The 27,129-nt window shown below is 36.8% G+C and overlaps 2 protein-coding genes across 3 annotated transcripts; both read right to left on the bottom strand.

Moving 5' to 3' along the window:
* Positions 1 to 4,062: 4,062 nt before the first annotated feature.
* LOC121294088 (rRNA methyltransferase 2, mitochondrial-like) lies at positions 4,063 to 6,434 on the bottom strand. The gene is made up of 2 exons (XM_041217642.1): positions 5,544 to 6,434; positions 4,063 to 5,138 (listed from the first exon to the last, which is right to left on the bottom strand). Exons 1-2 carry the CDS (start codon positions 5,857 to 5,859, stop codon positions 4,750 to 4,752), a joined length of 705 nt encoding a protein of 234 aa, XP_041073576.1. The 5' UTR covers positions 5,860 to 6,434; the 3' UTR covers positions 4,063 to 4,749.
* Positions 6,435 to 8,406: 1,972 nt separating this feature from the next.
* Positions 8,407 to 26,787, bottom strand: LOC121331220 (sorting nexin-8-like). 2 transcript variants are annotated; one of them, XM_041278467.1, is made up of 13 exons: positions 26,614 to 26,787; positions 25,360 to 25,487; positions 24,037 to 24,166; positions 22,365 to 22,555; positions 21,594 to 21,714; positions 19,913 to 20,049; positions 18,732 to 18,812; positions 18,326 to 18,486; positions 17,665 to 17,797; positions 16,979 to 17,047; positions 16,079 to 16,228; positions 14,694 to 14,843; positions 8,407 to 8,875 (listed from the first exon to the last, which is right to left on the bottom strand). In XM_041278467.1, the coding sequence occupies exons 1-13, from the start codon at positions 26,633 to 26,635 to the stop codon at positions 8,846 to 8,848; spliced, it is 1,503 nt and encodes a 500-aa protein (XP_041134401.1). In that variant the 5' UTR covers positions 26,636 to 26,787; the 3' UTR covers positions 8,407 to 8,845. The 2 variants fall into 2 exon arrangements, with proteins under 2 accessions (XP_041134401.1, XP_041134400.1); XM_041278466.1 differs by lacking the exon at positions 8,407 to 8,875 and adding an exon at positions 11,981 to 14,342 and having other exon boundaries at positions 26,614 to 26,784.
* Between the last annotated feature and the right edge of the window lie 342 nt (positions 26,788 to 27,129).

The raw sequence follows: 27,129 nt of genomic DNA, 5'->3' as shown, positions 1-27,129 counted from the left end.
ACTATTTATAGACCTCTTTAAATGATATTAGAACATTTCCTTGAGTGGTGACAAAGTCAAAAAATCAATAATTAAAAAAAAAACACTGTAAAGGCAAGTGAGTTCAAATCTGCATCTAAAAAAAGGTTCGATTTAGCACTAACCTCATTTCTTGTCTATTCACATCTGATCATTCCTTAAAAACTGGACAGTTATTGACTTGTTTCACTGACTCAAGCGCCTAGTCTGTTGTAGCTTGCTTAGCCTACCTTTTCGTTCTCTAGTCTTTAAATGTAAACTAATAAAAGAATCCCATCACCACAACCTAACATCTGAACACACAGCAGGGTGGAAGCAGGTCTTCCCTCTTCAGTGATGAGGCGTGTGAACCCTTGAGAAGCTAGGGAGTGGATTAAAACGAGAACCTGAAGCTGCTGTCTGCTTCCAATTGTTCCGATTGACCTTAGAATAGGCAGTAGACCGCAAGAAAGCTTGTGCTACTCCAAAACAAGCACAGAAACAGTGAAGTTAAAAAGGGCTGACTCAAAGCTCAAAGCACACTTCCAAAATGTCTTTTATGGTGTTTTCATAACGCACGTGTTTCTGTTGCATACCCTCTGTTTCTTCCTTGAGAAGAGTGTTGTTCTCCCTGGTTTCTCTATCTGAGGATGTAAATGAAATGAACTTTTAAATACTCACAGAAGCTGGATTCACCATTCACTCAACATCAAAGCGCAATTTACCTAGACTGCTCTTTTAAAAGACGACACTGAATGGGCCTTATTTTGTGTTGGACGTTTAGAAGATGCTGGCTCTACACTATGGGTATTGAAACCTCTAAAAGTGGGCTTGAAATGTGTTGCTCAGAAGAGGTCACGTTTGATTTGGAAATGTAAAATATATCTTTAATGGAAATCTGCCTCAAGCCAGAGTTAGTGTTTTACCCAGCTGAGAAATACCTTGATGCTATTCTTGGATACAGGAATCAATATCTGTCTATCTCCATGGTATAGATGGCGACAAAAAGTTAATATCTCCTCTCTTAGCCATTTCAGTTTTCTCACCATGTCTGGAACTTGTGACAGATCAGTCTTCATATTCTTCATGATCATAGTCTTACTCCTGTAAAGCTAAGTTCCTGGAGAGAGAGAGAGAGAGAGAGAGAGAGAGAGAGAGAGAGAGAGAGAGAGAGAGAGAGAGAGAGAGAGAGAGAGAGAGAGAGAGAGAGAGAGACTCCCAACTCAACGCTGGGAGGGTAATGAGCCATTTACTTTACCAGGAAGCTTCTTGCTTGTAAAATCAGAATTGTCAGGCAGCAATTCTGACAAAGCTTAATAAAATTAACACAGCAAGGGCATTCAAAAATATTACTTTTACAGAAAAGTGAATAATGATAATAATCATCCCTCCTTTAAAAAAAACAAAAAAGTTTAGGTATCAAAGCAAGGCTGCATAATCCAGTCAATGCAGAAAATGTGCCCATCTGGAAGTATAAGAAGAGTGCCACTGTATGTGAGGAGGCTGCATTGGCACACACTGCTGTTAAACTAACAGAACTGCAAGAACAATGAGAAGATCCTTTCCATGCAGTCAGATGTGACTAGGTAATTATTATAAAACTATAAGCCACAATAACTACATGTAGTAATAAAAAAAGGATTTATTCCAAAGAGATTATAACCAATATTAACCTGGGTCCTCAAGGACACGCACCACAGGATCTGCAGTATGCACCCCACTCTGTATAGACAAACTGGACATTGAAAATTGATTCAAAACCATTTTGGGGAGGAGATAACCCTTAACTTTATCTTCAGCTCATTTTCAGAATTCAGAACCTGAGAGGTTTGTAGCCTTTGTGTATTTTGGGATGCTTCCTGGCATTTCCTTTTGGGAAGAGGAATTAAGAATGGTGAGTGCTAGCTTTATATTTTAAGCCTTCATCAGCAATGCATTTGATAGCCATGCAAGATAGTTTTATGTTCCTGTTTCAGAAAAGCCAAAATACCACTTGGACATCAACACGTCCTCTCTTTTAAAGAAAGTATTATTGTGCATGGTTGGGAAGAGGTAAGAGAGTAGCATACAAATAGGTTAACTACATTATATAGGACAGGGAAAGAAATAAAACTCACACAGCATTCTGAACCACTCCAGGTTATACAGAGAACAATTAGACAACTTTCTCCTCGATCGACTACCTAATTAAGCTCAGGCATCACTCAAGTCCATCTCCGAAGGAGCTGTAGTTATCTGTTGTACAATCGATGCACAAGCTTTCTGAGTCATCTTGTTCTATTTACATACATAACGTATACACCACCCATAACAAACCAATTAAAAAAAGATTGGAAAGATAACACGTTAAGAGGCCAGAAACAAAGCAAATAAATAAATAAATAAATAAATAAAACACACTTTTTTTTTATTTTTTTTATTTTAAATGTTAAAACTGAAATTCATACTTGTGAAGCAACTCCATCTGTTCCACCTGCTCCTGTCTCTCGCTTCCCTGTGATGTTAGCTTTATCGCCTGGCTTTTAAACTTGCGCAGGAGCTCCAAAATCTCTACTCTCAAAACAGTGATCGCCTTGTTTGGGGGGGCAATAAAAAAACATAATTACAACAGTTACTGACTATGGAGGAGAATAAGAAGTAGATTTAGAACAGGATGAGACAGGTCGACTGAAATACACAGCAGTAGGTTGGATTAAACTGTTTTCCTCAGTGTAATTCTTATATACAGTAAGATAAAGGCTTGTTTTCCCCCCCACTATTAACAAATGAAGGAATAAAAAATGGTTTACCTATTGGGGTAGTACCTGAGAAATTTCAATGTGCATACCAAGTTTCCCCGTGTGCTGTATCACATTAATAAAAACAAAAAGGCAGGATTTCCACATAATGTACCTTTGTGACAATTTGGTATAGTAAGCGCTCCAAAAAAAGTACCACCAGAAATTTATTATACAAATTGATGTAAACAGACTGCTGTTTGATGCTTCTACAGTGTACAGCCTGTAAGAGAGTTCCTAAACATTGATAGCATTGTTTTAATTGTGCCTTTAATAAAGCTTGATGGGAATTTCACTTTTAGGTTTCCAAGTTCTAAACCACAAATGTAAACATTTTTCACATAATAGGTTTTTCTTCAAACCACTCTTTTTAACAAGGAGTTCAGTGCTTCTTGGCAGAAATCCTATAATGAGCTTATTTGTCTTCATGCAAATTGCTGCAGACCCGAGAGCTCTTGATCAAAACAGCTATAAGAATAACCAGCATCCTTCCACCTAAATAAAACAGTGTGGGCTCTAACAATACCCTGCTTCTCTCCTCCTGTCCAACCAAGGCATCAATAATTAGCAACTTTGATATTGGTCTTTGTATAATACATTGATAGGCATATATATATATATATATATATATATATATATATATATATATATATATATATATATATATATATTGCTTGGTGTTTCAAACACCAAGCAATTATTAACTCAGGATGGTAGAAATGAAAACAACAAAAAAATAATAATAATAATCTGACAGCAGACATGATTCCATTTCTAACAGTGTGGCTCAGGCTGCCTTTTCTAGTGACACCAATCATAAAAGTTCTACACAGTACAGGAGAAAGAAAAAAATAGAAAATGCTACTGAATTGAAAAAGACAGATATTATACAGTATATATATGCTCCCTTGAGAGATTATATAAACAGTTGTCATCAAAAGTTTACATACCCTCTCTTTGCAACAGTACTGTTTCCCAATTAAGTGTTATAAATATTGTTTGATGCACTATACTCACACAGCAATGACGCCTCTTGTAAGTGTGTTGAACACTCATTCATCTTACCAAGTGGTATTTAAAAATCTAGAATTAGCTGAGTTCATGCAAAGGGTACCAATAGTTATGATTCCAACTCCATGAAAGTCAGTGAAGTTCATTCATAAACATTGGTACCCTGGCCTTAACTAGGTTAATTCACCAGATATTACTACTTGATAAGACGAATGAGTGTTCAACACACAAGAGTTATCATTGCCGTGTAAGTAAGTATAGTGTATCAAACAATATTTACACTGTAGCAACCTAGAATACCATTGCTACAGTATATTATAGAAAAATAAAAAAAAATCTGTTTTTGCTTAGCTTCAAAAAACTTCAAGAATGTAATCAAGTCAGTTTCACTCAAAGGTATGTATTCTACCCTTCCTTAATTGGGTTGGGAGTTCCTTCCCTGCTATGTGATAAGGTCGAGACAAAGTTCAAACCTCTGAAAGGCGGCTTACAGGTTGTGTAAATTAAATTCTCTCCTGTGTTTTGAAATGTCTATTTAAAGGAATTGGGCTCTATAACACATAATACAGTACGTATCTTTATTACGAAAAAAAAAAACACAGCTGCCAATACAGCCTTTAAAGTATTTGTGTTCATTTGAAGAACATTAAATATTTATCTACAGTACTGCACTATTATAAAGAATGGCTAATAATCCTCTGTGTCCTGTTGCTATGTAATGGAAAAATTTAATACCTACTGGAAAAGAACATATGGCACTTGATATAATGCTGACACCCAATATTTCTTTATTTTACATATTTCAGATTTGATCATGATATCTTTCATATTCCATGTAAGAACACATCTCCTTTGTACAGTACACTTTCATACAAGCTTCACTTTAGTGCAAGGATACCTCTTAACAAATACGTTAAATAAAATGTAACTTTTCGATATATAAAAAAGAAAGCAAAACTGCTGATCATTTCTTCCTGTAATTCTTTGCAAGTAAAAACATTTCAGCAGACTCCTTCCTACTGGCCTGTGGTTTTATAGTCCTTATGTCCTGAAAGGACTGAGCAAGCTTGTTTTTGAGCAAGCTGGTTTGTCCTCCATCCCAGCATTTACATAGAAATGTCCCCCCAGGCTGAAGCACTTTCTCAGCCAGGTCAAGCACTGAGAGACACATGCTGATCAGCCTCTCGTGATCCATCTCTTTAAAGCCACTGGCATTGGGTGCCATATCGCTGGGGATGACATTCGCCCTGTGTGCAGGGAGAAGCTCCTGTAGTCTGTTTTGGGTTGCTGGGTCAGTCACATCCGAATCAGCCAGAAAGTGCGCTATCACAAAACCAGTGGGGACTTCAGTATCTGTAACAGTAATATAACTTGGAAAGTTATATAAATGTACTTGTATAAAGCACCATAATACAACAAGATAAAAAACAGTGGAATAACGTTTTTAGTCTGGATGAAGTATGCGGGAGAATGCAAGTACACTAACCTACACAACACTCACATCAGTTTGCTTTATTTTAAAACATACAGAGTTACCATTAGCTGGTTAATCCTATAATTTTACAGTAGATTTAGCTGGATAATTCTAACATTGACAAATCTGGACTGATAAACTGTTTTAAAGGTAACATAAACTTTTCAGAAATCTTCCCAGCATTTGTTCTGATCCAAACTGACCCGACAAAGAGCTTGAGCACACTTTCCCTTTCCTGTTAATGAGAAGAAAGATAGCAGCTATAGAGCTTGATTTGGACTCACCAGCTCCAGCTTTTTCAACCGCAACCTGGCTCCATGCCCCTGGCGCAGCTCCATAGTCCACCACGCTGAGTCCGGGCTGCAGGATCCTGTGCTTCTCGGTGATATCCAATAGCTTGAACGCACTGCGACAGCGGTAATTCTGCACCTGAGCCTCCTTCACAAAGGGGTCTTTGAGCTGTCTCACCATCCAACGCTGCTCCGCAACAGTCTTCCCTGTCAGATTCTGAGGGGTCTTCTTCAAGCACTGGCCAGAAATGTGTAATGACCTCCGCAGAAGTGAGAAAGGAAACAATTCTAAAGGGGAAAACACACACATACACACACACACACACACAATGCAACAAATGAAAAAGAATTAGCTGGTGGGTAGAGGTACCAAATGATGGTTAACGAGATTCTAGGACGACCGCCTTGTGTAATAAAAAAGACACCTGTAATCTTATGGCCAAGTCAATCAATCAAAGGTCTTCAGTTAATCATTAATGGCTTTAAGCCCATTTTTTTCATATATTATCACTGTTATATCAGCTTCTTTATTGGCTTTTCAGGGGCTAAATACCGTTAGCAAAATCAGAATAATATCTGCAATTATTTTTATTTATTTTTTTTAAATTTTTTACATATCGTTTAGAAAAGTACAGCATATACGTGTAAGGTATGCAATACCACTAGCATTTCTGATACTTTTTTTTTTTTTTCCATAAAAACCTGACTTTTATGTTTTCATTAGCATTCAGATGACTGGAATCCTCTGCAAAAGTGTGACCAGAGCACTGGTTCACCAGGATGCATTATGGTACATGTAGTCCTTCATCTCAATGATGACAGATAAAGACTTCCTGAAATGAGCATTGTGATGAATTAAACAAAAACCCAAACCACCCAAGAGGTTGTGACTTTTTAGGGAATGTTGTTACAAATATATCTTTCTCTCTTAATTTGTAACTATTATTATTATTATTATTATTATTATTATTATTATTATTATTATTATTATTACAACACCAGTAATGACATACAATGAAGCTAAATGAATACTAGGCTAACTCTTATTTACCTGTCTGTTAGCTGACTGTAATATTTTTCATACACTACCACTGGCAACAAAAACCAAGTTTGACCTTTTTTGTGCAACACACACTATGCCAGTCACAGTGTGTGATTTACAATGTTTCGAAATTCACAAAACAATGTGACAACAAACAATTTACAACGATGCCTTACATTATATATATAAAGCACACGATTTACTAGCTGAATATAGCAGTGCTGTTAAAAAAAAAAAAGAAAGAAAATAAAAACAACTTATTTTCACGCTGTCGTGTTCCCCAACCGAACAGGTTTAAATGAAACACATTACTGGCGTGAGGATCCCACGTGGGGGGATGACACGGGAACGCTGTTCTGTTTCTAGGGAGGATCTTAGATCATTCAGCCGGATTTACAATGGTAAAAAGAATAAAGTGCTGCGTCTCTGCATAACAAAATACCAAACAAAGAAATGTCAAGTCTTCAGAAGAAAGCCATATGATTTTTAATTTCCCCATAATTTAATGTAATCAGGTATCTTCAAATTAGTGATTATGTGTTTTGTTGCTCACATACTAAACTGTTATATGCAACTAAAACAATGCACCTGTCAATGTGAACAAAAACAGGTTTTGTTTAAAGAGACACTTTGCTGACATCGAAGATGCTGGCCCATGGTTCTGGTGGTGCAGCCCGGAGAAGAACTACTGGGGCTTTGGGGCCGGCCGATGGAATGGGTTAGGGGGCAGTGTGGAACCAGGAGAAACCATCAAGTAGGCAGCAAGGAGATGAGTTCGTTCAGAGATGCAGGGAACAAGAGATGGAGAATGCAGTGTTACACCTTGCCTGAAACCAGGAGCAGGGCGCCTGGCTACTGTGAAAGATGTGAAGATCAGACACTGGGAATTTGATTAGGTGAACACAGGATCCCTGGCCTATTTTATTTATTTATGTTACATACTAGTTCACTAACAGCAGACCTACTACTTCAGTAACATTAAAACCTTTTCTTTTATCATTGCACTGGAACAAATCCAAGCACAGTAAAATGTTCCCATTCATTTTTTTTTTTTTTTTTTTTTAAAGATAAAAAGACAAAAAACGATTTAGTAGTTTCGTCCTATGCCGTGTCTTTGCTGATGTGGGGAGGTATTAATTCAGGTATATAGAAGTAAAGGTTTTTATCCTTTATCTCCCGTAGTTGTGTAAACGTGTTTTAGACCCTTGACAGACTAACTTGGTTTTTGCTCTTTAAATGTCAAAATGTTTCCCAACTAAGTTCATCCAAACACCAGTAATTGGCTATTAGAGTTGCTGCAGTCTGGACTAAGGTATTGATGCATTTCACTTGAGACCTGCACCAGATTTCAGTTCTGGCATCCCTGCACTGACAAAACTGACAAAAACATTTACTCCCCAATGCCTCGATTACGTGATGCCTAACATTCTGTGTTCTTGTATCAGGGAGCTGCTGAAGGGGAGCAGCCTAACAGTCGACACACTGGAGAAGATTGGACAGATTAAATTTGAGTTTGTGGGAGAAACTGAAGTGCATGACGTTCACATTTTTAGGATGGATGGTTTCCACGGCGAGCCAACGGAATAAGATGCCAATAATTCATTAACTGGTACATTGTTTCTAAAACAATAGCCAGTCTTCTGCAAAGCATGACTTTATTATTTATTACAGATCATAAAATGAAATGCCTTTTCATCAAGTCTTTTTCTCTGGCAAGAACTTCTGCCAGTATAGTGCTAAAAATATACAGCGTGTCCAAAAGTTTTGCATCACCCTATAGAATTAACAAATTTTATATAGTCAAATGAAACATTGAATTACATACCGCTTTGTAGTTTTTCATATACGTAACAAAAAACTGACATGAAATACTGTACTACTATTATTGCTTCCGGTAGAGTGGTTACATTCAGTTCAATAATTCTGTTTATATATATATAATTTACTTATTTTTTAAATTATTATTTGTCGCAATCCTACAATTATAGTTGATGCAAAACATTTGGCCATAGCTGTACATGCCTCAATCTGGACCTCTTTGTATACAGATTTGAAAAAGTAACAAATAAATGTAATTCGCAAAATCAATTTAAAACATTTACAGGGGGTTTCTTAGTGAGGTGGTTTAAAATCACTGCCCCATGTTGTTGTTGTTGTTGTCCTGTCATCCACAGTGGTTCAACTGTGATAAAATCCCCTTCCAGCAGATGTGGCGGGGTGACTGGTTTCCTCTGCAGTAGAAGAAATCCTTGGGCTATTGTAATTTCCAGGGCCATAACATCATCTTTGAAAAAAAAAAAAAAAAAAAACTTGAAGTGGAGAAACTTTAAAAGAAACACTGGATAGAATGCAGAATTTAAAGGTTGCATTCAGTATAGGACAGCATCCAATTGGGATGGCCATCAACCTAGATTTGAACCAGCATCTGAAAGAAGCAAGACATTGTAGGCTCTTCAGATAGTATGGTTCATTTTTGCTGTAACTTTTCTTTTCATACTGTAGAGGATTGAAGAAACGTCTTTACCATCTGTTAGCTATGATACTAGTTATGACTCCAGATTTAAAACACATGGCCAACATTTCACCTGTCATGTCACAAATACTTTGCATTGATATCAGAACAAAGGCAACCTGGTAGACTGAGCCTGGAACTGGTTGAATGGGAACCAAGTTTGAGGATGATCACTATTATAAGGACACTGCAAAGGACACCTGTAAGTGTTACAGCACCATCTATTTATTTCCACTGAATTTGCTTGGGATAAGATTAAGATAACACTAAATGGTGGATGCAAGTAACTCCTCGTGCCAGGTTGTATTTCTATGTTAAGAATCATTGCATAGCAGCAACACACACAGTCTCCCTGTATTTCTCTTTCTGGCTTGTATCTTTCGCAAGTTGCCGCTGATAGGACTTTAGTTACTTTGCGCAAGTCTTGGAGGGTACAGTCAAAAAATGTTTTAATACATTCTCTCTTTTTTTTTTTTTTTTTTACTGTTGTGTAACATCACTGTTATGCATCCCAGAGGTAAGCCGTCTGCTTTTTTCTGTGGTTTTAGACATACATATATGGAGGGAATGTTGCATTGGCCTTGGCGCTGGTGCAGATTAGGGAGGCAATGCCTGAAGGGACTGTTCGTCCTCATCGTGCCCAGTGAGCTCAGGCTGGCCTTGTTGTCCAGAGGCTAGAAGCTCGCTGACATCTGCTCAAGTGCCCAGGTGCAGAAGAGGAAGCTGGCTCGGTCGTGGGATCGGAGGCACCCACTAAACCTTCAGTTCCCCTGAGCTTAATTTACACAGCACCCTTACACGTTAAAAAATGCAGCAGCAGCTCTAGAACAATTTCCAACTTTTTGTTTATCAAGAGAAACAACTGCATGTTTCGCCACTTGTTTACATGCCATTTTGTAGTTATGAGGCGTAGTCATGGCAAACAGAATACAAAACAAACCAATGATATGTTGGCGGTTCTGGAAAGATTTAATAAACCAATCATAAACAAATCATGCCTCAAGACACTCTTGTGATGGTATTGAATGCTCCAAAAGGCATTTGACTCTTATTTCCTTGGTGTTAAAATATGAAATTAGAAAAAAACAATTTTCTCTATCTTTTACTACTACTAGTGTTGTAAATCTACGAAAGCCCTCCAGGCATATCAACACAGTCTAATTTGGTCTTATCAACTTTTTAAACTCATCAGATTTTTTGATTATTGAAATTGGCAGCTTGCCCTAAAACATTTGTGTGAATTTAACTAGATTCTAGTTCCAGATTTTTAGTTCCACTGGAGCCAAAGCAATTTACTGTTGAATCTGTATTCAGGTGTTAGGCACGTCTGGTAGAATGTATGCCTTGCATTGTGATACCGTGATTGCCAGTCAGCAGGTGAACAGTAAAAGAAATCAAAATTATAAACAGGCATTTTTACTCCACACTCAAAAAAGCAGTAGTTGTTTTTTGCAACTAGGAATCCTACCAAATCAGTTTGGTAGTTTTTGTTTTTTGCTGAAGTGAAGCACATTGTATTTTGAGAACAAATATCCCTGCCCTTACAGCAAACTCAGTTCTTCTATGTGGGGTGATGATTCATAACTGAATATTTACCTCCTGCCTCTGCCTAGTTGTCATGGGTAGTGAGAATAATGCTTTTAAGTAACTGTTACTGATCAATGTCAGATGTATCAGAAACTGGGAAAACACAAAGAGATCAAAGATCCAAGAGGATGGAGCTAGTTAAAAGGGTGAGAATGGCTGATGTCATCATTCCTTAGTCATCTACACCAGAACCACAAATCAAACTCCTTTGTCCTTCAGTTTCAAGTGAGGAATTGATTTTCTATAAACGCTTGGAGAATTTTAGAGCATAGAGCTCTATTCTAGTGCAGTTATACAGCTTTTGATACTGCACATATACTTGGGTTTGCACTTAAGTAGAAAAAAAAAAACTTGATAGCAAATGTTAATAAAATATTGAGCTCTTAACTACTCTGCAATATATAATATATATATATACACACACACACACGTGGTTATGAAGACAGAAGAAGCCAGCAATCACTATGATTAACTACAGTGCTTGTTATGAAAGTCTAATTTAACCCACCAGGCAACTCTGGAACTGATTTAGAGGCTGTCAGAAAGCCTGGAATTGTGTATGCGGTTCTGTTATTGGCTGTTTCATTCTTTAATGTAATTTTGTATTGTGTCTACAAAGTACATAGCCCATATGTAACTATTTCTGTAAATTTCCAAAAAGCTTTTCAAATAAATCTCAAAATTGTAATGAAATAAAAGGTTTTCCATCACTTAAAACTGACAGCATTCTATTTTAAAAGTATCATTTACCGCAACGTCTTGGTAAAATACATTTTGTCAAAAGCAATGAGCTAAGGTGAGTTGTGACCGCGGACTGTGAAACCAGCCGTGTATGTCTTTGATCAGTTTGATGTGGCTGTGCAGGAGTTCAGAAACCATTTCTATTACAAAAAAAAAAAAAAAAAAAAAAAAAACACAATTAAGAAGAATTAAACAAAAAACGTTGTTTCACAGCGAGTTTAATATCTTCTGCAGTGGGCATCCCTGTGTGATAATTGAGCTTATCTTGCAATAAATGTCATCATCTTCAGCCTGAGATACTTCACTTTTACCAGGTTCAAATATCCTGTTATTGTTACCCTTGTTTCTTTCCAAAAACAAATGCTTTATAAAAAAATCCACAAACTCAGATTATAGTGTACTGACTTCCATTTATATTTATATATATATATATTTATATATATATATATATATATATATATATATATATATATATATATATATATATAGTCTACATAACATTTGTGTATTTATATGTGTGTGTTTGTGTACATTTGTAAACATTTAAAACACATTTCAGCTTTTAATTCATTAGTTGTTAATTGCCAAATAGTGCTATTTATCACACAAAACCAATCACTTGACAAATGCATCTGTCAATAAAGATCCAAACATTTCATATTCTTTTTCCAACATTCTAGATTTACAATTTTCTCAAATCTATGAATCGGAAATGATACGACAATAAGGAGTGATTTACAAGCTTATACATGCATTCCCTAGTTACAACAACAGAGGGGGTTACAGTTGGCACAATTCCAGTAACACCACTAGCTTGGTTTTAACAGAAAACAAATAATAAAATCACAAGCAAAAAGCACACACCCATTTTCATGTCTCTTAAGGCAGAACACATACTTCTAACAAATACCGCACATACATTGGATGAAGCAATTGAAAGAAAATAACAAAGTAATATTTCCTTGCGTAACAAAAAGTGACAGTTTAAAAAAATAAAATGTTTGTTTTACTCTATAATTACTGACAATTATGGCAGTATGCATTATATAGCATATGCTCAAATGTAAGCTCTTTACATGGGTGAAAAAAACAAACCAAGGATATACCCATTTTATATTCCTCTGTTTGGCCAATTTACATTTTGTCAGATATGTATGAATTAGGAATGCACTTAAAATTGAAATTCTAAAGTAATGAAAGACAGACTTTTCTCATAAACTGTCAAGTGGTCAGATGACCATCTATAATATGCTTTTTCATTCCAGCACCTTAAACTGAACAAAAGCAAGCACTGAACGCTGGATAACAGTAGCTGGTATGCTAGCATAAATTCTAAACTTGTATTCAGTTACAGGTATTCTGTTATAGGCTACATTATTCTAGCTGGATTACACCTCGACAAAAGACATAGACTTAGATTGACTTTTGGCTTTTAGAATTTTTTCCTCATACAGCAATTAGCATTGGTCAATGGCCAGTTGATAACTGGATGCCTATTGATTTTTAAAACCACTCAGTTCAGTTTTAAACTGACACAATCCTCATGAGTCTTTAAGGCACCAAGAACTAAACTAAATACATCACATAGTTAATCTTCATGCACAAACAGCTTCAGCTTCTTTGATAATCAGACCCATATTTATTTTAAACCCAAAATATTAGGATTCATTTATGGATATTTCAATCTTTGGCATATAGCTAGCATGCTACTCTAAAAGGGACTAATGTTAACAAAATATTTCCATTTTTTCAATCTATCTTTATAGGAGAATAACCCTTGTTCCCAAAACTTACTACCCATTTTCTTTGCAGATCCACATTATAACAAAATACTTACACTCTACTTAAATATTTTCTATATGGCTTCTATGCAATAGCATTTTTGTTAAACAGCTAAACATTCCCTGAACACTAAGCTCAAATGTAGCTCTTCACAGTTTGCAAGTCTCACATTGAATAATCAACATGGGCTAAAATATGAAAACTAGGAGTTTAATATAACAGCCAAAAAATCCTTTCAGTGTCACAATTTAAGAGTTATGAATCCTCATGTAGGATTATATACACGTGTCTTTGTACTGATATGCTATTAAAAAAATACTTATTCTGTGATGTGATTAGTATAAATCCTAATTTGACAGCAATCTAAAGAAAAGAAAATATAGTACATATGTATGCTAGTTTGATCTAAGCTTATAAGAAGTACAACATTTAAAGTATTTGTGTTAGTGTTGAATTATAAATTAAGACATGGTCATTTTGACTTGTAAAGAAGACTATAAAAATACTGAAAATCCAGTTTGAAATAGTTTTACCGTTTATCAAGATATACCAAATGCAATACATGACCCCAGAACAGGACAAATCAAGAACGTGGTCAGCTTGCAAGAGCTTAGGTGCAACAGATTAAAGTCGAGCCCTGTACCCAACTATTTTCCACTTATACGTATACAGAGTTTCCAAAGATTATGGATGTGATTCTTAATTACTTCTGGTCAGAAATAAGTCCTGGTCAGGATAGGGTTATGTCACCATCTGACATAGCCTTTTTTTCTCCACTTATTATCCTGAGCTTATCCTTGGACTAGGTTTGCAATTAAAACATTTGTTCAGCAATGTACTGTATGTTCAGAAAAGAATACGTACAATGTTAGATACAAGCGTCTGTCATTACAGAATAATATCCTATCGCTGTTGTTGCTGCATTGTGCTTTCTTGACGCTCACTGTATTATAAGCAAGCTTTGCTTTGTTGATGGGTGCATTGTCTACACCTTCACCAGTTAATTTGGAAAGGCATTTGGAGGCTTCCAGTTGCCCTGCTGGGGTGTCAGTGGGGAGGGTAGCACTCCATTTGATGCCCCAAACAAGCAACTCAGCTTAGGCTGAAGGTCAAGCCAAACTACACTCATCTACAGGGAAAAAATAAATACATAATCAAATGTTTAATAAGGAAAATTACATCAGTTATTATACCTTAACATAGGATAGAACCGAGTTAAAGGTTACCTCAGTTCTGGTTAAGCTTGAAGGTTTAACCCCAACCCAATCCCTAACCCATGCTTTTAAAGCTAGGTCCTATTCAATCATACATTTTAGATTGCCAGTGGTTGTGCCAATAATAACTACAGTGTACCCCCCCCCCCCCCCCCCCCCCCCCCGTCTAGTTCTGTTCTTACTGCTCTCTAAATGTTATACAGTTATGATTACACTTAACTTAAGTGGCCCCTGTTGTGAAATAATGCATTAAACTGAGTGCTTACCTCCCTGTGCCCCTGTATCTGGGACTTGACAAAGGCTTCCAGGATATAGGCAATAATCTGAAGGTAAGTGTAGATCAGCTGGGTCTCCTGGTGAAGGCAGAACAAGGAGAAATAGTTCCGAAGCTCCATGGTAAGAATTGCATTCTCTTGCTGAAAGATTTAGAATCAGAACAAGTACAAGGTTTATTTAATTACTAGTATACAGCGTTGGACAAAAGTTTTGCATCACCCTACAGAATTAACTAATTTTGCTTCATAAAGTCAAATGAAACCTGCTGCATAATGTAACATTAACATGTTGAATTACATACCACTTTGCAGTTCTCATATATTTTGCTCGAATCTTAGTACTGCTGACCTCAAAAAAAAAAAATACCAATTGAAACTTTTACATTTAACATGAAAAACTGTATACTTTACATGACATATGATACTATACTGAAGACCATCTGAAAACGTTATATGTCCCGTTACATCAAAGAAACTTGTACTTATTTATTTTGTATATAATATATATATAATATACTATATATATAATATAATATATATATATATATATATAATCACAAGACATTTTATTTACTGACACTTATCCTATGTCTCAAGCTTGTTTTCAGCTTTTATCGTATCAATCGCATGCATGACCATAGAGATCATGGCTGATTGGCTCACGTCTAACAGCAAACAAACTTTTAACAGATCTTAATCCAGTAAGTAACTCAAACTTGAGTAAATTATCTTTTTCCCCCTAGGATGCTGAGTTTCTATTAACATGGGTGGAACCCCCTGTTGTGTATATCGATGCCTTTAATTGGTGTCAGTAAGAATGCAACAGCTTGATCAGCTGCTTTAATGTTTCTTTGGTTTTTAATGCCTCCCAGGAAATAAGATGGGTAATCTCAATGATGTTCTGCTGCTGAAACATTTCAAATTAAAGTTTAGACTCGCTAAGTAAAGCTGTTCCACCTTCTGTTCCGCTATAATGCAATTGAACATTCACAACATTGCCCCCTGCAGCATGGTCATGGTAGTACAATCTTCAACAGCAGCTTAAAAAACGGTAGTTTGATGAAGTTTTAATATGCAGGGCTGGGGTGCTGCATTCTGTAGGAACCACATTCATATGACATACAACACACCGGGACATTACTGTTTATGCCAGTAGGCAGAGACTGAAGAATAGAGGGGTTTGTAAGTAGTTAGTAAGTTTATTTTTTTTAACCCTGTTATATATAATATACTCAATTAAATAATTTCAGTAGCTTACACAGAAGGCGCACATAAACAAGACTTTAGACTGGGGCTGATACTGTTCTTTATTGTTGAATAACCTTATTAATTTTTCGGCAGTTTTAAAAGAGTTCTCTGGCCTGCTCCACCTGTACCTGTACAATGCGGGACTCCAGCTGATCCACAGACACCTGCTCTTTGCTCTGCACAGTGGCGCTCATCATCTGCCTCTTCATCACACTGTACTTCTGGAGCGCACGCTGGTGATCATGCAGAACGCCCTTCTCATGCCGTTCACATAAATCCTGCAAGCAGAATCAAGCACAGACTTAAACCCTGTGAAGATTTTCAAAACGGGCACAATGGGTAGTTTTATAATGCCAATGCTACTGCCAGTCATTCAGCCCCACAGTTCAACATTAATCCCATTAAACACACACACACACACCCACACACACATACACTAAGCAACTTGTTCCACTAATTATTAAACAAAGGTAAAGTTATTTTAAAAGTACATATTCTGGTCTATAAAGTTGTAGAAGCCTGCTTTGTGAATTAGTTATCAACTCCACCATATGCAGCCTTCCACATTCAGGGATACTATTTACTGTATATTAGAGCACCAGGTTTAACAAGGAAATCTGACATGACTATAGATATACAAAACGGAGTCTGCCATATGTCAGACCTAATCCCCCCCCCCCACCCCCCCCACTTGTAAGTACATGGTTCTTGTGTCTGCACTCCTTTTTTAAAAGCTAGCTATGGGAGACCACTTCCATTGCAAAGCAGTTTGCATTACTCCAGGTTTTATTACTACGTTTCTAGGCATTCCTTAACACGTCACCTTTTCACTGCGGCTCATTAATCTGAAACTGCTTTTCGGGTAATCGTATGTACAATCCCTGTAAGATCTAACCTATTGCCTACTCAAATGCTATACCACACTTGTTCAGAAAAAGCCTTCCAGCACATACACAGCACAGCATGTGTCTTGCAGAAGGGTTATTCATCATAGAATGCAGCAGCCACCATTCTGGTGATGCACTCACTTTATATGACTCTAGTAAATCCAGGAAGAGATTCAGTTTTTCCACTACATCTTCTTCCTCTCTTTTACCCTAAAAGAGAGGGAAAAAATGGAACTAAAAAGGCACCCAATTAGGAACCGAGGAAACTGCATTTTAAATTAAACTTATGTACTTCTATTGCCACCGAATTGTGGACCCAAGCTTGTCTATATTAGAAGCCAACACAGTTTAAAAGGGCAGGTCTTGCCACAAAATGACGACAGCTGTACATTTAACACCAATTAATTACTCATTTGCATTTGACTACACAGAACCCTATTTTATATTCAGATGGAAAATAAATCATTATTTATGAGTTTAGAGTCAGTTAGAGTAGCTAGAGATTCAAATTAATCTTTTAAATATGTATACCTGTAATACTATAATATTACAGAGAAAGGCATTTTATACAATACTTTAATCTTCCTTGATTATTATTATTATTAGTAGTATTATTATTACTGAATATTTAACTTGGAAGAAACCCGCTGAGATGAATCATTTTATTTACAAGGGCTTTCAGAGCAGTATCCGAGCACATTCAAATGTTTGATTTCATGGTAGGTAATCCAGTTGGATTATTGGAAAACCATGAGTGTTTGCAGATTTTACTATAGCACTTGTTAACTGCACACTGTGGTATGACGCTTCTCTGCTGTTTTACTCACCTGTTGTGCTGCTTTGTCAGCCAGTAGAGCAAACTCCACAGAGAGCCCTTTCAGAGACTGCCTCATGGTGCCCCATGTGTTCTTGTTTGTGGGGGCCCAGGATTGCACTGGCATGGTGTCTGAGCCCAGGGCACTGCAATGTCAAAGACATCTCCCAGTCATTCAATGGGAAACAACACAGAGACCGCAACAGTTCAAGCACTTGAGAGTTCTGGGCTCCAGCAATCACTCTGAATACTAGCATTTGACAAGACCCGAAGATTTGGAATGTTTTGGACTGTTTGGAAGTAATTCCAAAAGAGCAATTTAGTGTCCAACCACAATTTAAAAAAAAAAAAAAAAAAAAAAAAAAAAAAAAAAAAAAAATAATTAAAGTCAAGGGGTTTTGCTACTATTGAATTCAAAACAGCAATTTAATTGCGAGGTATATTTTGGCATATTAATGTTGCAACTGGTTTGTCATGGCAACTCCTCTTTCCTTATGATGTATAACGACACTAGTGACAGACCAAAAACAAACACTTTCAAGACTATTCTTCTTGAACAGTCTTCAAGCTTCAATTAAGTTTTCTGCTTGGCCCAAGCACCACCACGTGACTACCTGCCACGGCCGTTCCTCTCCCAAATCAGCGCAAAGCGTCACTGCCTGCCTTCTGCTTACCTTAGTTCCCTCCCAAACATCAGCAGATCCGTGGCGTTCTCCACTGAGCGCACAGCCATCCTCTCCGCCTGGTCCCGCAGCTTCTGGAAGCTGTTGAAGATGTTTCGGATCATCTCCCTGCTGGAAGAAAACTTGGCTTGGATATCGCCTGGAAGGTATTCCTGCAACAGAGCAATCACAAAGCAATCATGCAGATCATTATTTCCTTAATTTATTTTTTTTTTTCTCAACGCAGGATTTAATTCATGTCATGCATTACTTTATTTAGTATTGATTACAAATGTTACATTCCCTGAATCCTTATTGCTACTTTGTTTGTAGAACTTTCTTTAATATTATGGAAATTCAATCAGAAGGAAGAGCGATTTATTGGGAGTATCTAGCTCCTGCAAAACAGAATATGTACCTTGGCCTGTGTTGCTATTTTACATGTTATGAATTCATCCCCTGCTGTCTTGAATGACTCACGTAGTTTGTTTTGTACATCCTATTGGAAAAAAACAAAACAAATAAATGAGCACACACATGCAGAAAGATGTGTGATATTACTGTATGAATATGTATTATTGGTACCCCATTTTACAAAAATCAAAGACAGTAAATGTGGAATAGACGTTTGTTTTGGGGTTTTTTTAAACTGCTGATACAGTAAGTCTTGTTCAAAGTATTTTTTTTATGGATTTCATTACATTTTGAAGACAAAAAAAAAAAAAAAAACACAACATTTTAACTACAGGAAAATCTCTAACACAAGCATAGTTTCAATGACGTATAAAAGCTTTCTGGGCTGTGACACTTTGTGAAAATAAAAAGACAACTGAGGAGAACTCAATTATACAAAAGGTGCTGCGAGTCTCCAGTTACGTATGCTCCTCAGTTTTAATCATGCTGAAAGTAGTAAGTGCAAGGGACATGGTGACAGCACTGGGCTGGGTTGATCTGACCTCATTAACACTTTACATAATTCACTTAAATTACCTGGCAGCTCTTCCAGAGCCGCTCATCCAGTCTCGAGTCAGTGGATATGCATACATTTATTTTGGTGATACTCAGCCACACTCGCAACAACGAGTGCAATTTTTAATAAAGGCATCACATTTGAATTAGATTACACACCTGAGCTTTCTGGCAGCACATGCCGCCTACTGTATGCCACAGGGCATTTTAAAGAACATGCCACACTTTTTCCACTGCGGCTTACCAAGAAGAAAGCAGCGCACTGCATACAGTGCCTCTAACTGGAAAATCATTGCTATTTAAAAAAAGTACAATCAAAGCGCTTTGGTAAATCCCTAGCTCTTTACAAATGTCTGCAGCTTGAGAAACTGTGAAGGTACAGCCTCCTGGCCCCAATCTATTACCATGCCCAATTGATCATTAGAATAAGTATGTCATTAGAAGCTCAGTAGCAAGTACTTGAGGCTCCCAACATTGTATTATAATTATATACGGCATGTTCAGGATTGATACTTTTTTTTTTCTTTTCTTTGAAGTGTTCACAGAAACAGCATCCCAGCTTCTCCTCTTAAGGATATCTTCACTGTGGGAAGAATGCTGCTTTCACCTGAATATTGTTAAGCTACTTACTGAACCACTGAAAGTCAGGAAGATTTTTATGAGTCCATCCTCTGAGAAGAAAGGGTGTCGTGCCACCAGGTTAATAAAACGCCTGAGAGCTGTCCTCCGACCCTCAATAAACTCCCGGTCGGTCGTAGATGTCAAGACTGGAGGAGTATTAAAGAAACAGGGGGGGAAAAAAAAATAAGTTACATTTTCTGTAGAGGTTGGCATGCGTAAAAAATCCAGAACCCGGTACCCACCATGAAAAATACCCAGGTAATGATTAAAATAAAAAAAAAACACATATATTAATGTTTTAAGTGCATGATAAATATTTAAATACTATATAGTACATATACATTTAGTTGCGACAGATATTGGCCATATTCAGCTGTTGTTGTTACATAACATGTCTTATGTTCAGTTTTAAAACTAATGCAGTAGTTCAGCACCGCTATTACGCTATGGACTGTCGCAACAGCTACCACAAATTGAGCCAGCTGGGTTTTGACAGCAGTCGCAAGAGTTGGGACATGTGCGTCTGTTTGATTGTAACAATAAAAGTGCCATTCCGGATCACTAAATTCTGTCTTGTGAATACATAACAAAGGCATCCAAGCAAAGCATTGGGTGGAATTTCTTTACCAAGCAGCAGAAAATGAAATTTGCCAACTCTGCAGGAATGAGGAAATATTTCATTCAAAAGGAGGAAACTCACTTATTTAATGTGCTCCACATTATTTTATTGATTTGCTTATTTATTTTTAAGAAGGCTACTTATTTGATCTTTTTGGTAAGAAACTATATCTGCGTAATAACTGTCGATAAAGCATTCAACATTGGAAGCTACACATTTATTATCAAGTGATCAGAGTTATCACTGACATCAACCAACAGGATGTTATGTTGTTTTCCTTCCGATTTAGTTCCTGAGAAAAATAGTCGTCACAGTTATTATTACTGAGGTGTACTTGCTGCTCGCTGTGTGTTAATGTTTTCTGTGAAACATTGATACCCTGTCAATTAAGAAAAGGCTTAATGCAAACCATGTTTTAAAGTTGTCTTTATGACACTGACTAGAGACCCGCACATCCAACTGTATTGTCATATTTTCTACATATTCTTTAAATTCTCAAATTAATAAATCGACACCCGGGTAGTAAAAAGAGACCTAGGTAGCGTTGGGTAATTTAAAACCCGCTGGGTACCCAGGATTTCAGGTACTCGTGTCGACCTCTAATTTTCTGATAGCCATGTTCTTAAAAAAAAAAAAAAAAAAACAGGAACACTATGAAGTTATAAAGACCACCAAAATATATGTAACAGGTTAGTCAGGCCTTTACGTACATTATTTCAAATATCATCTCTCAGAACTTGTACGTCATTTGAATTCCCCCTCATTAGCTTACTGAAAAGCTACCCCTAAACGTCCCTGCTCAACCACCTATATAAAGGAACTACTCCGTTCCCTTTTCACAAACCATTGCAAAAATCCCCTTATATTTAGCATATTTTACTTACAGAAGACAAAACGTTGTTGTTTTAATCTCCTGCTCTAATAATTTCCTATTTATTTTAACTTACCAGCACTACTCTAAACGGAAAGTGGGATAGCAAATTCTCACTAGAGAACAAGAAATGTGAGACTGCATTGTTTGGAACTGGAACTCCCAGAATCGCTTTTTTTCCGGTGGTTCCATTTATTTACCTCCTTTTAGCATCCTTTTGGGTGGGAGGGCTGGCACCATTCTGTAGGCAAACCTCTGGAGCAGAAGATCATGAAACACATCAAAATCACTGTATCTGCGGTAAACCGAAACCTGGAAACGCTGCAGAATAAAAATTAACAGTCAACTGCTTGCAACTTTAACAACATGTATTTCTAGAAATAAATAAATGAAAAACTAAAATATATACTGAGTTGTAGCCAATTGGGTGAACATTCTGATATAGTCGTTGGAAAAGGTTTAATACCCTATGCATCATAAGTATGAAGACTGGATTGTAGGTTTTACAGCATTGAACTTTGTTCCAGAATAGATTGAAATATGAAGTTCGAGCCTCAATTTACTGGCGTCAGCTGAATAACCATGCATGCAACCTTTGCACAATACCATGTCCTGCAATTTTAACAATTGTTACCTTGTTTTCACAGCCCTACTTACACTACTTCACAAGAAGATATAGCACAGTCCCCAACCTTTTTTAGGTGAGTAACTCTTTGGCCTCAGTTGAGTCTTGTCAACGAATTAATGAACAAGCACTTGACTGAAGATAACTTACATTTAAAACGCATGTTTACAACATGTTTTTCTTAGAACCTTCAATGAGTCTAAGACTTTCAACATAACAGAATATCCTTACAAGAATACAAACCTAATTAGTTTTATGACTCCATAAACACCAATGTAGAGTTAAAAAAAAAAAAAAGATATTATCATGCCACCTTCCCCGAGCATTGTTGGTGTGCTGGTTGTACCTGACTGGTGATCTCGTATTCCACATGCTTGAGGAAAAGCCCTTTCTTCTCAGGAATGAGCTCCACCTGCACAGTGTCGATATCCAGCAGCTCATCCAGGGTCTGTGAGAGGAAGAGAGGGTTTCGAGAGGCCGGCTGCATTCCTAGTGCTTGTAGATCTTTCAGCTCTCCCAGATTGGGCTTTGGAAACTCTACCAAATGAACACAACTTTATTTTTTTATTTTTTTTTGTATGAGATCACTAAAAAAGACCATGCAACTTCATGCAAAAATAAAAACATCATTATGTCATTCTTAGAACTGCCAAACAACTTAAACGTGGCACTATGCTTTTCTAGAAACGATGCTCTGCATTTTAGCTTAATATTTGCATAGTGTCATGTGCAGAGTAAAGAAATCTGTACATATACTTTGCTACATTATTATAATAATAATAATAATAATAATAATAATAATAATAATAATAATTGTCCATTATAATTCTAAGTTTAAATCTTTCAAGGAACTCTCACACAGAAAAATAAAACTAACACTAGGAAGACATATTTTTACTCAAGACATTTTTCTGTTTACAACAGACCCAAAAGTGGATGTTTTCAGTTCTCTTAATCTGCCGTACAGGAAATGCTTTTGCTTTTACTAGACTGGAAAGTACTGAGTTAAAGATGGATAGAATCTGATTGCAACTAAAGCACAATTAAAACCTACACCGTACATGATATTCTTCTTTGATCAGCTGACTGATTCTGCAACTCAACAGAAAATGTATGTAACCAAAACAGAGTCCATTAAAAAACCATTATGGGATGTTAAATACAGATGTAATGAAAATGTATCTATTTACTCAGCAGCTTTCTCCAGTGAGCTTAAGGCAACAAAAATTCTAGGTTTGAGTCAGGGCATGGTTTTACAAGAAACAATGTTTTTCACAGAGGCAATGACTGGAGAGAGAGAAAAAAAAACAAACATCAGCCTGGCATATTGGGAGCACCTGTAAAAACAATGAGGCCCAGAAAGAGAATATGAGGGGCTAGAATCAGAACTGGTTCAAAAACAAGCGCCAAAACCCAAGTAAAACATTCACAAAGTTAACCCAAACGACATTTTTCTGCAGACTTTTCACTTCAATGTTTTTGTTTTTGTTTTTTTTAAATAAGCTCAATCCTTTCATTGCAGCAAAGTCTACTGTCCAGAATGTCCCAATGTATGACACATTAACAGACATTTACACAAACACACGCTACATGTTGCATGTTTGTTTTTTTGTCACCCAGTCAACCTTCCTTGGAAAAAAAAATACAGTAGAACTAAAACAAAAACAACTAATTTGAATCCAGGAAGGCAAGAGAGTAAAGGTTTTATCAAAACAAAAAGCAAGCAAAATTGTGCTGAGCCGTTTATTTTCGGGGGGAGGAAAGTACAGATTATGGACGAAGGTCAAGAAAGACAATCATGAATTATGTTTACTATAACTTCCTTTTCCTTTGTATTAGGGCCATTTATACTTATATTTTTTAGCGCTCCAGGCTACAATAAAAAACACTATTTATAATTTAGTTTAATGCAACTTTCTTTTTCTCAGTCAATGATCTGTAATACTCTTTATTAGATTCATTAAAAATCCAAAGACATTAACGTCAATCAATCTGACATCTTTCCCTTGCTGTGGTACCTTGGGTGAAGTTTTCCAAGAGTTTGGGGCTCGGGTGCTTCCCTTGCTGAGCCAGCGCAATCAGGGCCAGGGCTTTGTACAGTGCCAGTTTGGACAGGAAACCCTGCTTACAGTCCACATGTTCTGCAATCTAGAAAAACATTTTAATGACATAAATAATCCTTGGCGGACATGGATTTGGCCTGAGTTAAACGTCTATAGTCCAATACAAAAATTTAAAAAAAACTTTTGAAATGTTTAAAAGGTAGGAAGCCTGGGTGCTTAGAGCTGAAACTACCTGTAGGGGGTGTAAAGAAACTGCATAGCCAACAACATCTTGCTTCTAGTGCACAGGAGGGTAAACAAGAAGAATCTAGTGATCAACAATCCAGATCTCTAATTTTAATGTGCTTTTGAACTGGACTGTGGGACTGTTTTTTTTTTTTTTTCCCCCACTGCTGTCCAAAAGCAGTGTTTCTTTTAACAGATCTTATATATCTTACACACCCATTTATTTAACCTAATGAAGTAGCTGTGGGAACCTTCTCCCTAATTGCTGTAATTAATTTGTACCACCTCAAGTGTTCTTACCTGGCTGTGATACCACATACCACGGGGTATTCTGGTCTAATTAGGATTTGTCTTAGAGCAGTCAACGAAAACTAACAAACACATGCTTTGTCTGTGTTGCTTTGTAAACATATTATTCTTATCTTAACAGGACTACTGGTGCTATCCCAGCTATCCCATTCATTTCACCTATAAACTAACAGCTACAGCTACTTCAAAGACAGACCGTCCAGGTGACACACCGCAAAAATCTCTACTTCAGTGAACACAAAAATTGTTTTCAAGTTTGCCACAGTTGTTGACACAGGAAGGGAAGGTATTTTTTCAGGCTTTCTTTCATTTCCCACAATATGCATTGTGTTCCTTTTTGCAGATGACAGGCCTTCCTGAGCTTAAAAAAAAAAAAAAAACACACTGGATTTTCTAGTTGTTTCAGTATACAGTGATTACTTTCAATCCACTTACTAGTATTTCTGATATGCACTGCCTGTTTCTACATGTTGCTGTCAGCTGAACCCTATATTAAAATATAGTTGTTTTTTTTTTGTTCTATTTCCAGGATTTGTGCATTGCATTACTCTCTTAAGCACTATTTTATCTGTCTGCCTCGCTTTCTTGATCCATTCACACGAGTCTACATGGAATGTAGAGATAGATATCCCTTCACACACACCTAGAAAAAAAAAAAAAGGATATGCCACAGCACCACATACCAAAAAACTATTATCAATCTTTTTTTTAACATGGTGGTCATGGTTTATTTTTTTTCTGTACCTGATTCTGTAAAGCGACTGACAGGTCTGTCTTGCTCAGCAACCTCTTAAACACATCTGTTTGTACACGATCCTCCTGTTTACAGCAGATAGCCTCATACACCTCCCTGTAATAGGGAGGTACAGAACCTAGGAGAAAAAAAAAGTTTATGACTCCAAACAATACTGCATAATCTTTTATACCTGCAGAAACAGCCGTGACCTGAAATTAAAATGACATGCAAAGTACACATACATGGGCTGCAGAATGAGTACAATACTTGTACATGAAGAAAAAGGAAAACATTTGTTTTAGTATACTGCTAACATGTTACAGTCTATAATATATTCAACACAAGGTATGGTACACTACACCTAAACACGAGTCAGTAAGCCATTGTAAACGGCACATCTGACAATATCAATGCTTTAAACTGTATCTGTCTCATACACAGGTAACTACTTCACTGGTTTAACTATATGGTTGTAAAAAAATGACACGAGTTCCACCTTTCTTTGCCCTTTCTGATACTTATGTCTAGCAACGTTGTCTTTACTGGCAAGGATCCATCTCTACATAGTCACCATTTCCATTAACTGAATCTGCCCATATATCAGTCTTTGCTGGAAAGTCAAGGGGGAGATCACTGACATAAGTTAGGACAGGCTCCAAAATGGACACAACCCTGTTCTGCTGTCTTCCAATCGACCTACTGGTGTCTGTTTGCCTAAATATGACCTACATATTGTCTAATAAAACGTGACTTTACGTGTGCATAAGCTATGTATTTATTTAACTTGTAAGAATGCTAAAACAACACCTTTTCCGTATTAAACTAACATATGAATGTGTCTGTATGTGTTTGTGTGTGTGTTTGTGTGTGTGTCTGTCTGTCTGTCTGCCTGTGGTAACTACAGCGGGGAGTAATTCCAAAAGCACTGTGATTGAATTTCTACTAAATATATGAAAACCGTTAGCACTGCAAACCCCATAATCCCAGCTGCTAATTCTCAATTACTATGTTCATCACGACCTGTTGTGTGCTGGACTTTCACATGTAACTGAAGCCAGCCATAGAAAGTTAGTTGTCGAAAAAAGACGAACAAGAAGACGGTTTTAATATGTGAACGAAGTCTTTAGGTGGGTGTATACAATTGCACTGTAAGGTCTGTTGTTTGATGTTATGTATGTTCTGTACAGTGTGAGTGTGGCACATAATGTATAACGTGTATATATATAATATATATATATATATATATAGTGGAATTGTTTTACCTTCATTGATTTCCACCTCCATAACTCAGTCTGTCACGTGAATTTCTGCAACAGCATGTGATTTCCTGATGAAAACCAAAGAGCAATCAACTCTAACAGCTGATCTGCGGACAATAACAATAACCCGGAGTGAAAATCCCTGTCGCTGAATTCCTGGAGCGCAGGAATTGATCCTATCCAGAGTTGACTAACATCTTTACGCTATCCTGTTCATAAACACCATTCAATGTATACGCAGTCTACAGAAACACTCATCACGAAAATACCTCCAACACACACACACACACAAAAATGGGAAGTTTTGGTATCTTCAGCAACTCTTAGGGGTTTCCCCACAGTTACTTCTCTAATTAAACAATATGTCAGTGCTTATAATAGTTGTGTTTCACCTGCATTTAAAATCGTTATTTTAGATTACAGGTATTTTAAAATGATGTGTTACTCTCTAAATACAGACAACTGCTTTATCTCAGTGTAATGGGCCACAATAAACTCCGCGTTTTAACTTGGTCGTCC

This window comes from Polyodon spathula, chromosome 18 (genome assembly GCF_017654505.1).
Source record: "Polyodon spathula isolate WHYD16114869_AA chromosome 18, ASM1765450v1, whole genome shotgun sequence".
In the NCBI taxonomy this organism is placed as follows: domain Eukaryota; kingdom Metazoa; phylum Chordata; class Actinopteri; order Acipenseriformes; family Polyodontidae; genus Polyodon; species Polyodon spathula.
The sequence above is the reverse complement of the archived record's forward strand: the minus strand, read 5'-3'. Positions and strand labels throughout refer to the sequence as shown.

Coding starts and splice junctions, on each gene's coding strand:
- LOC121294088 (XM_041217642.1), bottom strand. CDS start 5,859: ATGTGTGTGTTTTCCCCTTTAGAATTGTTTCCTTTCTCACTTCTGCGG. Junction 5,139..5,543: donor GGTTGAAAAAGCTGGAGCTG/GTGAGTCCAAAT, acceptor TTACTGTTACAG/ATACTGAAGTCCCCACTGGT.
- LOC121331220 (XM_041278466.1), bottom strand. CDS start 26,635: ATGGAGGTGGAAATCAATGAAG. Junction 24,167..25,359: donor CAGTCGCTTTACAGAATCAG/GTACAGAAAAAA, acceptor ATGTTTTTCTAG/ATTGCAGAACATGTGGACTG. Junction 16,229..16,978: donor ATTTACTAGAGTCATATAAA/GTGAGTGCATCA, acceptor TTCTGCTTGCAG/GATTTATGTGAACGGCATGA.